The sequence below is a fragment of the Prunus avium genome, chromosome 8 (genome assembly GCF_965620075.1).
Source record: "Prunus avium chromosome 8, drPruAviu1.hap1.1, whole genome shotgun sequence".
NCBI classification, from domain to species: Eukaryota; Viridiplantae; Streptophyta; class Magnoliopsida; order Rosales; family Rosaceae; genus Prunus; species Prunus avium.
Genome location: NC_142291.1, coordinates 27,405,009 through 27,420,560, shown reverse-complemented (window position 1 = coordinate 27,420,560; position 15,552 = coordinate 27,405,009). Strand labels below are relative to the sequence as shown.

The following is a 15,552-nucleotide window of genomic DNA, read 5'->3' as shown; positions in this document are numbered from 1 at the left end:
GTGGGAAATGGGAGGAGAAGAAAATACAGTAAAGCCCCATTTGGTTCATGGGAAAGGAGGCTTGGGAATGGGAATTCAATTGCTTTCCCATGTTAGGTAAGTCCAGTCATGGGAAATGGTTGCTTGGCACATAGGGAAATAGGGGGGAAAGTGAAGCCCTCCTCTTAACTTGGGTTTTGTTTTCCCTCCTCATGGGAAAGTTTGGGAAAATGAGCCAACATTCAATGCACAATTTCATGACTATTTTGTTCCTATGAACAATTTATAATTACAACGTATCATTAAATGCATGCTTTTTTTATTTGATTTAATATGGGTATAATTGAAAAATTATACAAACTTTGTTTTCCATTCCTACTCAAAACAAACATGAGAAAGGAAACAAAGTGAAATCTCATGATTACTTTCCCAATATTACCAAACGTGGGAAAGGAATCTTTCATTCTCATTCCTTGGAAAATGACATGGGAAGAGATCCCCTCAAATCCATTCCGTGAACCAAACGAGGCCTAAGGGGGTTTTGGGTCTGTGCTTTGTGGAATTTTTTTTTTTTGGGTTATCTTTTTCTTCAAATTTTTCCAAAAAAATATGTTGAGATTTAAACAGTGAGGGGGGAATTGGCAATAAAAATTAATTAGTGTACTTAATTTTCCAAAAAAAAGAATTTGATAGTGCAAATTAAAAGTAGCATACAAGTTCAAGGAATAAATTGAAAATTAACCCAACCCTATTTTTTCTTGACAATGAAGGCACTGAGGCCACTAAGTCAAGTTGCAGTTGAGAAGTCTTTGAGAGGCTATCAAAAGCACATAAATACATTGCACCAAACGGGGAAACACATATTTAATTTTTGTTTTGACCATCATGGGATTTTTGTGAGACTAATGTTTCACAAAATGATGGTTATTTCTTTGTTAGAAAACTAAAGCCACTCCTTCTTTTGCTTAATGGATAACAACATAGGCTTTTCCTTAAAGAGGTTTTTTGTGTATGAAAAACGTGTCTGCAAGATTACTGGTGTGGCGGCCAAAGCTTTTCACAGACGAAAAAAAAAACTAAAGGGTCTAGTTAGAATAACTAAATCCATACTAGCTAGCTAGCCGACGGGGGCTGTAGCTCAGTGGAAAAGTACCTTAATTAGCAAATTAGTGATCTCAAGTCGAACTCTCATGACACTTTTGTAGTATGTAATGTGTATAAGAAATCCTCATCTCCTTGTAGTTTAGAGTATCGCTTGTATTTTTAAAAAAAACACCTAAACTAGCCAGGTCAAAAAATTTATAAGTTGCATGCGCTAATATACTTCAATACTAAAATCATGTGTGAAAGAGCATAGGACTGTGGGAAGGGATATTTGTTGAAGTGCTAAAATCATCTCTTAAGGAGAAGTTGTATATTATTTATAGCAAAGAGAATTCAGATGTAAAGGGACATGCAAACTACCTTGGTTAACTAACCTAACCACGTCTGCTAGCAAATTACATCTTTAAGTCTCTCAACTATAGGCGTCATTCATTGTGGTACCCAACTATCAGCTGAGAAAAAAGAATTTGTTAAATTATTCAAAAGAAAATTTAAAATTTCTAATTAAAGAAGAAAAAAACACCTAGAGTGAGTTCATTTTTCTTCTTCTTCTTTTCTTTTTCTTGTTTGCTTCCTCCCCTTTTATAAAAGCACTAGACAACTTGCAGTTGAAGTTCAGTTGGAGCTTGAGAGCGGTATGGTGGCTGTGACTTTCATACAGTCCGCTATCTTTGCAAAATCTTGAGAAAAGGAACCCAACTTGTTTAAAAAATTTCAAGACAAAACCACCCTCCTTGGTGCTCCATACTCCCATAAAGTTCCAGGGGTAGTTTGGAAATTTCCAATTTCCAATGATTAAATTCTAGATTTTTTTTTTTCCCTTGATGCAGATCAATTCCTGGATGTTGGGGCCCAAGCTCCAAAAGTAAAATTAATATGCCAATTGGGAGCATCTTCAAGGGAAGAAGTAAAAGAATTGGCAAACTTCATTGCATTGTCATATCAACATTTTTATAAGAAAAGGAAAAATGAATAGGCAAACTTCATTTGCCCAATAAGGCAATATTGCCTATTTCAAAATAAAGAGGTATATTGGGTCCCATTTGCTTTTTATAATAAAATATCATCTCTTTTTTCTCATATACTTTTTATAAAATATAATTGTAAATGTAAAAGATAAAAATAAATAATATAATAATAGTTTATAGACTTGCATTGCCTAGTTTCTTGAAGTGACCAACTTTTTTCATGTGGCAAATGGGTAGGCAACATGACACCTAGGTTGTTATAGTACAATTTTGCCTATTTGATTTGCCTACACTCTTGGAGATGCTCTAACCTAGTTTAAAAAAACCTTGATTTGCATACACTGGTCTCAAATTCGAATCACAATTCCTTTATAGTTTATACTATCGTTTGTTTATGGCAAAAAAAAAAAAAAAAAAACTATCGCTTGTATTAGAAAAAAAATTATATAAAAAAAGTATGAGTTTTTTTTATTTTTTTAAAAAGAAAAAGGTAGCTCACAAACACGAGAAGAACTTGCATGTCAATTTTGCTACACGTGATAAGGCTTCTACATGACAAACCGTGATTAAATAGGAATAACGAAACAGTGTTATCTCTATGACATGCCAGTTCTTCTCCACAAACACACCTACCCTATATCCCTAGATTTTGCTAATTTCCAAAAGTGACTCGTGTCAGAGATCAAAGATTATAGCTTTGTAAGCTTTGTAGTGTGCCCAATAAGATCACTGAAGAGACAATTAGAAATGTGATTTATACAATTGTATATATTCAATCGTTACTATAATATAATATAAACATAGCTGTTGGTCTAGAATAATAAAAAAAAATATCCATATTGTACAGTTGGTGAAAAATAGGCAACATTGGGGGCAGTGTAAAATGATTTTCTACTGTGCTCTCTCTCTGTACACAGTTCACAAAGCAGCCACTCCAAAATGTCATGGGCCATGGTTTTTGTTTAAGCATAAACTTCAAAAGAAGCAATTCTTTACTTTTGAATTTAGCTTGAGATACATACAAGGAGTAAAGTTGAACTTTCATTGCAGAAGGCATGAACACCGGTGAAAAAGAAGTGCATTTTCTTCACATCATCAAGGAGATGAACACAAAGAAAATAACACCAATATTAATTATCTTCAACCCTATCGTACGTGATGGTGACACCACTTTGTTACCGATATCGTGTCACAAGCTCATAACGCAAATTATAATACGTATATTAAAATATAAAATTTAGATATTTACAATTGTATATTGTAATTTGAACGAACTCAGTTCATCGTTCGCTAAAATTATAGCACGTCACGGTGTTACGGTTACATAGAATTTTTTTTTTTTTATTAAAAAAAAATGTTTGAACGAAGAGGATTGAGTTACCTTTCTAATTTCTACCCGTCACTATAAAAAGACTAACAAATAACATGAGATTGTTGGTTCCCAGCTGGATCTGGACGGTTGTGGATTGAGGGCTTCTCTCTCCTCACCTCACATGTCCCCTCACTTTTGTATAATATGAGATTCCAAAGTTCTTTTATCACTTTTGTTTTTTTCTCATTTTTTATATTTCTTTTTTCAAATTTTAATTCATTTATTCATCTTTATGACGAACTATTTGGTTCCTTTTGTTCTATAAATTCGATTTCCAAACCCCTCAAAGCCCTCTTCTCTTTTGCTTTCTCTTCCATTGTTTCCTTTGATCTTGGCTGGTCTTTCTGCAGTCCAGAAACCCATTTGATCCATCTGGGTCTTTCATCATCTTAGCTTTTGTCCCATTTTGCTATTAAAGTTGGGATTTTGGGGTCAAAATCCACAAACCCATCTTGAAATCCAGCTGGTTTCTCCATTTTTTCTCACTTTCTTGACCTCAAATCTCAGAAAGTTTCAAACTTTTATGCTGGGTTGGGTTTTCTGAGACTCTTTCAAATACCCAAATTCACAAACTCTCTCAGGGACTGGTTTTTTTTTTCCCAGAAGCTTATCTTAATGCATAACATCTGGTTCTTGATGTATGATATTCATGTCTCCAGTTCTGAGTGAAATCCTTATTTTCGAGTGTATGATAAATTCTACATTCAGGCGCAGGACCCATTTAGTTCAATCATTCTCAGTTGTTTTCCTTTACTGGCTATATTACGTTTCATGATTTAAGCTCTCATCAAACGCTAATAATAAGGCTACTATCTGCAATAATATTATTATTACTTCTATTATCTGCAATATTTAAGTTTATTTTGTTTCTGGGTCCTGCTGTTATCTCTCTCTCTCTCTGAGTTGCTCTCAATTACTGTGAAAATCTGCAAACTTTTCTGTGGTTTCAATGGCTTCTTCTAGTGGGACGTCTTCAGGTTCTTCCATGCTTCAAAACTCTGGTTCTGAAGAAGACTTGCAGGTTCTGATGGACCAGAGAAAAAGAAAGAGAATGATTTCAAATCGTGAATCTGCAAGGAGGTCTAGGATGAGAAAGCAGAAGCACTTGGATGATTTGATGGCTCAGATGGCTGAGCTGAAGAAGGAGAACAATCAGATCATCACCAGCGTGAACATCACAAGCCAGCATTACATGAACATTGAGGCAGAGAACTCTGTTCTCAGAGCCCAAGCGGATGAGCTTAGCAACAGACTGCAGTCTCTGAATGAGATTGCGAGTTTCTTGAATGCAAGCAATGGGGTTTTTGCTGCTGGAGATTCAAGCAGCTTCAATGAGCCTACTGACAGCTTCTTCAACCCATTGAATCTGTCATATTTGAACCAGCCCATCATGGCTTCTGCTGCAGAGATGTTTCATTACTGATCTCCATGGGATCATCTGGATTTTGGATTGATTAAGTTTTAGGGAGAGCCGGAGAGGTTTCTAGTTCTATTTCAACTCTGGTGTTTTAGTCTAAGTTGTGGAATCTGTTAATTAGATGATGTCTAATGAATAATTTATGTGTAATGTAAAAGAAAGAGTTTTGGTTTTGGGTTCAAAATCTGTAAATGGGGCTATGATTTGTTCAAGTGGAGTTTAATAGCTATTTATGTAGTTGTTTTCCAAAGTAATTTTATAATAATATTGACTAAGTTGTCTTCAAATTGTCTTTCTCTAGCGTGTGTAGAAACTTTTAACAATGCCATCCCTTCTATTTGACTAAAAACTCATTCAAAATCATCACACAAATTAAATATTGTTGTGTACATGTTTGACAAATTGCAAATCATCAAGGAACTTCACCATCATTGTATAAAAATTGGAAAATACTTGCGGAAGGAGGAACTCATATTTTTTTGTCAATCACAGTTTGACATGTGTGCATACATTTTCTTTTTGTGTTTTTGATGAATTATTTTTGTCAATGTGTCGACATAATTAGCATGCTGCATGTTAGTTTTTCTGCCTTCTAGTTTCTCTCTAAGGTTTGACAAATTTCTGCCTTCTAGTTTCTCTTTAAGGTTTGACAAATTGGAATTTGGAACCAATTGTTCTATGATCAATTGTAGATGATAAGGTGAAATCCAGAAAATTGCAAATCATCAAGGAACTTCACCATTGTATAAAAATTGGAAAATACTTGCCCCCTTTCGTGAAAGTAGGAACTCATAAATTTTCTTTTTGTATTTTTGATGAATTGTTTTTCTACATGTGTTAAACTGTGATTTGCAGGAATTAGAAATATCTCCTTCGGAAAGAGGGAAGCAGTGTCCTTCATAATTAGCATGTGCTGTACGTTTGTTTTTCTGCCTTCTAGTTTCTCTCTAAGGGTTGACAAATTGGAATTTGGAACCAATTGTTCTATGATAAACTGTAGATGATAAGGTGAAATCCAGAAAATTAGGTTTCTCAGATTCTCAAAGAAAAAATCAAGCATCAAAATCATATATACAACTTTTCCACCAGTGTAGGCTTGAGATGGTGATTGATCTTACTTGGTCACCAAACTACAGATCTACCTACCTCCCTCTCATTTGATGTATCTGTACCTTCTGCAGAGCTAGTTATGTGGAGCTTTCATAGCCAACCTCTTTTTTCTGAGAAGATTTACCCATAATTTGCATTATTGCGAAGATATTTTGCTTTGCCAGGGCTGGTGAGTTCAATGGGCTAGGAAATAACACTTTCGTCATGCCACTTGATTACCACTTTTGAACCACAAAAATACTGAAAGTAAAATGGCCAAAAATTACAAATTACCGCTGTGATTCAAGGTGAACTGTGGTTCCAAAATTGCTTCTACAAGTCAAAATGAGTCTTGGAATGATCAGAATGAGTGTCATAAGCCATATGAGAAGTCAGAGCAAGAAGCTACCAAAGCGGCTGCTTTTCTCCTCAGTGAAATTGCACCTATAGGTCAACTCCTCAAATTATGAAAGGCATGTCCGGGCTGTGAATGCCTATCTTCTCTTATGTTATGAGATTTTCTACCGTGCGAGTTCGCATTTCATGCGCACACATTTGTAACCGTGAAATAATTGGGTTCACAATTCATCCCTTAAGACGCACTTCCTCTTCTTGTTGTTACATTCAAAGGATCATACATTTGACCTGCCGTAATTATAACTCATTGCCACACACCTCTTCACCATTCAGATTAACCCTAATGTCATGTTTGGTTCACAGAACAGATTTGAGGGGAAATCACTTCTCATGTCATTTTCCATCTTGGAAAATAGAGATTCATTTTCCATGTTTGGTAATCCTTGAAAAGTAACCAATAAATACCACTTTATTTCCTTTTACATGTTTGGTTTGTGTAGGAATGTAAAACAAACTTTGTTTAATTTTCCAATTATACCCATATGAAATCAAATAAAAAAAAGAATGCATTTAATGCTATATTGTAATTCTAAATTATTAATTGGGACAATATGGTCATTAAAAATATGTATTTAATGTTGGCTCATTTTCCCAAACTTTCTCATGAGGAGGAAAACAAAACTCAAGGGGGGAGGAGAGTTTCACTTTACCCCTACTTTCCCCCATACTTTCTCATGTGCAAGGCAACGATTTCTCATACCTAGACTTACCAAACATAGAAAAGCAATTGATTTTCCATCCCCAAACCTCCTTTTCCATGAACCAATCAGGGCCTAAGGGGCTTCAAATGTTAAATGTTTAAGGTTTAAGATTTGTAGTATAAAGAACTTATAATTTTCTTATGATTCTCAAAATATCTTAGACTTAATATTAAAAAAATAAAAAGGTAATGTGTGTTAATTATCATATTCATTTAGCTTTTGAATTAGCTTTTGACGTACATGTGTGTTAATTATCATATTCATTTAGCATTTTGGAGAGAAACCACAGCCACTGATCACAGATTTGAGATCAAAGGGAACCACAATACCATTAATTTATTCTCATTTCTGATGCTGGTTTTTTTATTATTTAAAATAATAATAATAATTATTTTTTAAATAGAGAAGGCTTTAGATGCCTCTCCATCTTTTTGGTTATGCTAAAAATATATAATTGCTTTAATTAATTTAAGTCCACCTTTTTGCTGTATTTCTTTTTTTATTTATTTTAAATGGCAAATGATAGGCCATTATTATCAAATAAATTTCTGCTGAAAACTGCAAAACTTTAAATCTATTAGTAGTGGAGAGATTATAGAATACTACGGTAGTACGGTTACGTGGTACATCTTGCATACGTGTTATAATATAAGTGGACATTTATAAATACTATTCCCTAAAAGGATGAAAATAAATCATGTCGTCCACCCATATTATAACACGTATATAAAATGTACCATATGACCGTTGTACCGTAATATTCTATAATTTCTCCAAAATTGGTGAGTTCTGCACTCTATAATGGTAATTTCCTTGAATTGGTAGATAAGTAAATCTGGATTTGTTTGACAAGATAAGGTTATTTCATAATGTTGATGTCTTATCAATCAGTAAGGCTTGTGTTTCGTTTCATGTTTTTTTTAAAAAAAATAGGGAGAGAGAGACAATGAACAAGTGGACATAGGACATAGGACATTGTAAGGACGGTCCTATGGCTTCGGGGGATAAGTGAAATTGAGAGGGCGGTGCTATGATTTCGGGGTACATTAGATGAAGCTTTTAAAAGGGAGAAATTTTTACATGTAGCTGTGATATCACATGTACCCCGAAGTCACAAAACATGCCAAAGTGCGAGGATGGTCCTATGAATTCCGGGGGCTTATAGCATGTGATATTGTTTGCTAGTTTTGTTATAGGTTTGTAGCTTTTTGTGGTTTGAAGGTTTGTAGCTTAAAGTGTCAAAATATACCCATATACTCAATCTCTTATATCTGATTTCATATGTACATCGATATCTTTTATGTAAAAAATAAATATCAACTAACTTCAAGTATAATGATACCTTTCTTTCCGAGGTTGAAAGATATTTTAAGCTCGAATACTCTCTATTAATAAAAGAAAAGAACATTTTGTGTGTAACACAATTCGATGAAAAAGGAAAATAAATTATCCAAAGCACTTTTTTCTGTGAAGAAGCAGCCTTAAGGGAACATGGCAATCCTCCAACTTGAATTTTTTTTTTTTTTTTTTTTTTGGGGGGGTGGGTGGGGGCGGGGGAGGATATTTTGAGGTTCTCGTTTTCTTAAGATTCCAATAACTTTTTCACTTCCCACGCTTAAATAGAACGAAGCAAACAAAAACAAAATAATAATTATATGTTTTATCATGTTTAAAGTTTAATCACTCAATTTGTCATTTAATGCCACATTCTTCTAACGAATGATACAAAAACACATCACAAGGGGACAAAGGGTTGTCATGTTTTAGTCGCATGTGTCGCAGACAATGTGTTGATGTTTTAATCATGGTTCCGTGAACACTTCTGCAACTCCACCCTCCTCCTCCTCCTCCTCCTCCCTTCATGTTTTTAAAGAGATGGTCAATTATCACCAAAGCATAGCCTCATCAACACGTCTCTGAAAAATAAAAGGGGAAAGAAACCGTGGCATGCCATGTAAAATGACCAAAATACCCTAGCTCGAGCATGAAAGTTGGAGGAGAAAGTGACACTCACATGCCTTAGAGGATGCACTAAATAATATATAAGTTAGCTCTGTTATGTTATAACTTATAAACTGAGGTGTTATTGTCAAATCATATGCTTTTTACAATTAGAAAAGCTAAATGATTAGACTTGGAACACAGTGTGCTCAAATGTGAGACAAGTTTGACTAGTAACTCTGCCGACGCATTTGAAATAAATATCTTCAAACAAAAGAATGAGATGACTGATGTGCATAATTTTTTTTTAAATTTAAAAGTGAAGTTATTTGTTAAGCTCATAAATTTTTCTCTTTTTTTAATCAGATTTTTTTATAAGTCTCTAAGTAAACAACATATAGAGAATTAATATCATTCCTACCCCGATTTTAGATAGTTTAGTAAATAGCTTCAATGGGAATTCGAATTTTGACGACTTCTCAATTCAATTCCTCACCCCAATGACAAATTAGTAAACATGTCATTAGTCTTGCGTGAATAAATATATATTTTATTTTTGACTAAAATCAAAGAAAATTGTCTATTATGAAAAGAAGATTTTCCTGAGGTGTCAATCACAATCACTTTTATCTTTATTATTTTATTTTATTACAATAAGGTGGAAGAATATATCTGACCTAAAATTAGGTCGAAGAATATAAAAACTTGCAAGTAGGCGCAAAGGACCCATCGATGTAATTGACAAATAGACATATGCATGCAACTTCCTATCTTTTTTAAATAAAAGTCAGGAAATTAGATGGCTGTGGTAATAAACATAAAGGCTGTACTGGCAATAAATTGGAGAGAATAATATCGGGAGGTTTTAAAAAAGGGTAATGCTAGGCTTACAACATTTTTATACCACATCTTTAATGGAGGTGGAGCGCACCAATACAATGGGGTCCATCTCTATTAGAGAGGTGGTACACAATGTGGTATAAAAATATGGTAAGCCTAGTATTTTTCTTTAGAAAAGGGCCCTCCATTGTTAACTGGAGTATGTTTATTAAATCGAATTTTTGTATAGAAAAGAAGATTTAGAAGAAATATGATAAACATGAAGGACCAAGAATCAACCCAAAGCCTGGATGAAGAAACTGTACACGAAATTCAACGCATTTTCTAATTTCATTGGCAGTGAAGAAATAATTAAGGAGTTAGCCCAGAAACCCAAGTTATTCAATTGTCCCAAATATTCAATAAATTTTCTAATTTAAGAGCATCCGCAATGGACTCCTTAAACCACATCCTTAGACAAATTTTAGGGAGGAATTGTAAAAATGCAACTCCGACCGTGCTCCCTATCCACCTCTTAAAATAGGGAGTCCTCTAGGAGCTCCTAAATCTGAGGAGAGAGATGGACCAATCAAAAAAGAGTTCTAGCATTTATGACTCTCCAAATTAGGGAGTATGGTTGGAGTTGAAGTTTTTTAGAGAGCTCCTAAAATAGCTTTCTTATATTTTTAGCTAAATTTTAGCTAAGAAATAGAGAGTATCATTGCGGATGCTCTAAGTGGGCAATGAAGAAAGAATTTAGAAATTACCCATTAAGTCAATTCAATTTTCTCTTTTTTTCTTAGGAATATTTGGTATGTTATACCTTTTGGTCTGCCAATTCGTATTTGAGTTTTAGATTTGTGAAAGTTTTTCAACTTGAAGTCAAAGACGTGCCTCTCTATACTTCATTGAGGAGAGATTTGTGGGGAAAGATGGTATTAGACTAAAAGGATGTGGAGCAAAGGGGTGAGTTTGTTTTTCTAATACAATTATGGTGACATGAATTGATCAAATTCATTTAGGACCAAGACCCTCAGGCAAGATCTTGGGTTCGAGTTCTAGCATCAATGTAGTGCGTGTGAATTTAGTATACTATGTCCCTTTCAATAGGAAATGTCCTATATTAAAATAAAATAAAAAAACATATCCGATTTGTTGGATTATCAGATGTCGGATCTGATAACCCGATCCGAATTCTTTTATGTCATATATAAAAAAGTTGAAAAATATTCTTCTTTATTTACAAAAATTTCACAAAAAATATATATATATATATATAGTAAATAAAAAATAAATACAAATATTATATCAAATCGGACCGGCTCGTTATCGGATCGAATAATACCAAATTCGGATTTATTTTGTTAACTTAACGGGTTAACGGATTATCGAAATTATGCCACAATATCTATCTCCAATTAATTAAATCGAATTCAGATCAAAATTCAAAAGAAAATAAGGGGGTGGGGATACATGAAAAGTCGGTGAATTTAGGTTTTATTTTTTATTATTTCAGTCCAAAAAATAAAAAATGCAATGTACTTGTATAGACCCATCTTCTGAAAAGAGGGAACAAAGATGATGCAATCACCTGCCAATCTCCCTTCTGCTTGGATTTGAATTGCACGTTGGGAAAGAACTGTACTTAAAGGCATCAGTCTTAAAGGCATCAGTGAAGGGATGGTGAGAGCTAGTGGCCAGCCATGCTCTTTCAAAGGCTCACATGGATTAGGGAAAAAGGGCGAAAAAGGCATCTCAATTCTTTGGTTTTGTTTAGTGGGAGATTAGTGTTTTTTTAAAATGGAAGCTTAAATTAATTATGTTGATCGTGTTAGATAGGCTGTGATATAAGACTTTGATGCTTGTCAAAGATTTTATTAATTCTATTGATGTTATTCTTAACAACTGATTACCAATATAATATGCGTTCATGATCCATCTCACTCTTTATTATCCAATCTTTGGAACTCATTTTGCTTTCAAGTACCATATCTTTAGACTTTTTGCTTTCAAATATTTATATAGAAGAATATAAATATGATAGAAGATGTTGCAAGGAAGGAATAAAATTACATGCGCATCTAATCACTTGGTGGTTGTGCACTTAAAGGAACCGATAATAACGTCCGGACGTTTGCATAGAAGAATTATATATATATTTTGGTAGTTTAGAAATGCTTCAATCAGAATATTTATTTATTTTATTTTATACAAAAAATAATTCAATCAGGAACTTCAATCATGCAAGTAGGGAGATTCTGCACGATATGATATCTATCTGGGTGTGTATAAGAGTCAGATAATTGGTTTTTAATGTACTTGATATTCTACAAGTCTCTGATGACGTCCCAAAACTTTATCCATTAGAAAATGAAAAAAGAAGGGTGTAAAACGTCCTAAACTAGTTTGAGAGAATTTACCATTGCTGAAACCTAGAATTCACCAAGCAAGTTATGTGAAGTAGAAGCCATGAGAAAACAAGGAAGAGTTACTTAGTTCTTTTAGTGTTCAGGATTGATGCAAATACCACATCCAGCAGTTCAAGCCATCGATGTAATATTCAGCAACAGAGAATCTAAATAAATCAAACCAAAACCACAGTCAATGGTTCAAATTTAACATTTCTGGGATGACGAAAACTCAAACCCTAATGGGGTGGCTGACAGTAAGTAAACTAGAGCTGTATTTCAATGTCATATCTCAGTTCGAACCTTGGCTTGCCACAACAACTTTAGGGTTTTGTCCCAGAGTCTCAGTAGTCAGTACTAAAGCTCAGAGACCGGATTGCATCGAATCAACTATCTAGCGAATTTTAAACTATACAGTTTGTTTCTGTAGGTCATAAATACAATTAGAAAAGTTCAACCGGGCTTTTTTATGCTATTAGCAGAGCTTTTCCTTTGGCTCTTCAAATGGCATATATGCCATGGGCTTACACTTATCTCTGACAAAGTGAATATACTTAACCTTTCCTTCATCATAAATATTCTGGTTTGGTAGTTTGATGTGTATGCTTTCTACAATTTTACATGGATAGCAGTAAAATGCACCCAATGGTGGATTAAATTGTATGAAGACATAAATGAAGAGCAGTGACAGCTAAATCTTACCTGAAATGTGGCCTTTTGTTAGTAGCAGGGAGACATTCCTTTCTAGGCATCTGCTATAGCTGTGGCCTTGTGTTAGTAGCAGAGACTTTTATTTCTAGGCATCTGCTATAGCCTGTATGCAATTTCGTTGAGAACACAGGTAAGTAAACCATGTACATCCCAAATTTCCAACCATATGCTTTCATTTTCTCCCCATCAGGTTTCTTGCCCTCTCAGTTCCATTGAGTTCTCCCATGATGATTGAGGAACAGGTGGTCATGAGGTTACTCGGTTGGTATACATATCAATTAAAATTTGGAAATGCAAAGAATTAATTACCAATCAAAATGGTATTCCTACTGAAATATCACCAGTAATCCCTGCAAGAGCAATCCCCATTCTTGAAATGGTGGAATCGTATTCGATCCCTCATTATTATCTCTCGTTGGTATACCTTTGAAATTAGTTTCATAACAGCATGGCAGTTCTCACAAGATCGCAAGTTCTTCACAATCCGAATTTCAGACCCCGGACTTGTTCTAATTAGACCAAAGGCAAGAGCAAGCTTCTCACTGTGGTGACTCAATTGAAAAGCTTTCTCCTCATCATCAATTTCAAGCAAAACCTCTGAAAGCTTTGGATCATACCCTTCTTTCCTCAAATTATCTTCTATTTCTTCCAATTTTCTGTATATTGTTTCTGCTTCCGAGTGACCTGAATCTCCTACGGCAAATTCATGAATTTCTCCGTCTAACTCAATCCTACTAAACCCTGGTGGTTTTACTAGTCCTTTTTGCTTCATTAATTCTCTAACCCTTGCCTTGTCATGCCATTTTCCCGCTGATGCATACACATTGCCAATAAGTACATAACTTCCGCTATCATTTGAACCCATCTTTAGCTGCCTAAGATGTATTATCAAACGCTCTGCTCTCTCAGTATCCTTGTGGACCTTGCAAGCCCATATCAAGTTTCTACACATAACCACATCTGGTTCAATGGGCATTTTTCTGATGAACTCTTCAGCCTCTTTCAAATGACCTGCTCGAGCAAGGAGGTCTACCATGCATCCATAGTGTTGAATTGTAGGCCTAACTCCATATTCATTTTGCATATTTCTCAAATATGCATAACCTTCTGCAACCTGACCTGCATTCCTACACGCCGATAAAACTGCAGTCATTGTCCTCTCATCAGGTTTAATACCAAAACGTTGCATCTTACTGAACAAGTCAATAGCATCTTGACAATGACCATGGCTAGCAAGGCCCGATATCATAGCCGTCCATGCAAAAACATCTTTGTCCACAATGTCATCAAAAACCTGCCTTGCACTCTTTATGCACCCACATTTTGCGTACATATCAATAAGGGCACTACTAACATTAGCCTTCAAACCAATCCCTCTACCTTCAACAACCCCATGCACTCTCCTCCCAACGCCTAACGCCCCCGTCTCTGCACAAGCTCTCAAAACCGACACAACCGTCGCATCATTCACCTCCACCCCATCATCCACCATTTGCTCAAACAACCTTATTGCCTCGATGGGCCTACCATCCTCAACGAGCCCATCAATCATTGAGGTCCATGACACCACATCCCTGTCAGGCATTCTGTCGAACACCATATAAGCAAGACCCGACTCGCCACCCAAACAGTACATATGTATCAATGAGTGCTGGATATACCGGTCCCACTCGAGACCCGACTTGACTATCAACCCATGAAGCTGTTTTCCTTCATGGGTCAGTCTCAAACGGGCACAGGACTTGAGGAGGAAAGGGTATGTGAACTTGTCGGGACGGGGCGTGTGGTGGGTCTGGTCTTCAAGCATGGGTAGAAAGAGAAGGAGGGCTTGAATCGGGTCGGAGCTTTGAGAGTAGGCTCGGATCATGGTGTTGTAGTAGTAAGAGTTTGGGGCAGGGAATGAGTCTAAAATGAGACGGGCGTAGGAGAGGTCTCCAGAGGGAGACAGAGCAGAGAATGTGAAGAGCTTTGAGAGGTTTTGGTTTTGCTGGTTGCCTGCTTTGAGGATTTGGGCATGGAGCTGCATGGCTTGGGACATGGTGGTGATCTCCATTTGTTTGACAAATTGACAGAAATGAGAGATGGAGCTCTACTCCTGCATGGCAGCTCCCTATTAGGCAGTGTCTTATCTCATTATATACACTATGGTTTTATGTAAGGATGTCTATTTTCCCCACGCATTACGGGCTACATTCTTCGCGAAGCTTTCGTCCCTAATGGGTCGGGTATGAAGGATAGAAATCCGAGTATGAGAATGAGTTCGGGGAAATTTTCGGGCATGATGTTACGGTCGGGTTGGCAAAGAGGAGTGTGGCAATTTGCGTAACGGGTCGTATTTGTGTCCAAGTCTAGGCACAAATCGGTTCAGTTCAGCAAAAAGTCTAACCCGTTAACTTTAGATAGGCCAAAATCTCCACTGTCAATTGATACCTTGGGCCTCAAACCGATTGGGTCGTTATACTAAACTTTTCTGTTCGGTTTGAATCAGTAGGAAAAACATTGCTTTTTTCTATTCAGCGAAAAGTTTAAAACCATACATTTGGAGGGTGCCAAAATAATGAATAACGGTCTGTGTTTTATTTTTCTTCTTCCTGTAAGTGTAAGGGTCCGTTTAGTTCCCAGATTG

The 15,552-nt window shown here is 35.7% G+C and overlaps 1 protein-coding gene and 1 pseudogene across 1 annotated transcript; one reads left to right on the top strand and one right to left on the bottom strand.

Moving 5' to 3' along the window:
• The first annotated feature begins 3,686 nt into the window (after window positions 1-3,686).
• On the top strand, window positions 3,687-5,127 carry LOC110768520 (bZIP transcription factor 44). The gene has a single exon (XM_021972274.2). It carries the CDS (start codon window positions 4,373-4,375, stop codon window positions 4,844-4,846), a length of 474 nt encoding a protein of 157 aa, XP_021827966.1. The 5' UTR covers window positions 3,687-4,372; the 3' UTR covers window positions 4,847-5,127.
• Window positions 5,128-12,036: 6,909 nt separating this feature from the next.
• On the bottom strand, window positions 12,037-15,240 carry LOC110768484 (pentatricopeptide repeat-containing protein At4g21065 pseudogene; annotated as a pseudogene).
• Between the last annotated feature and the right edge of the window lie 312 nt (window positions 15,241-15,552).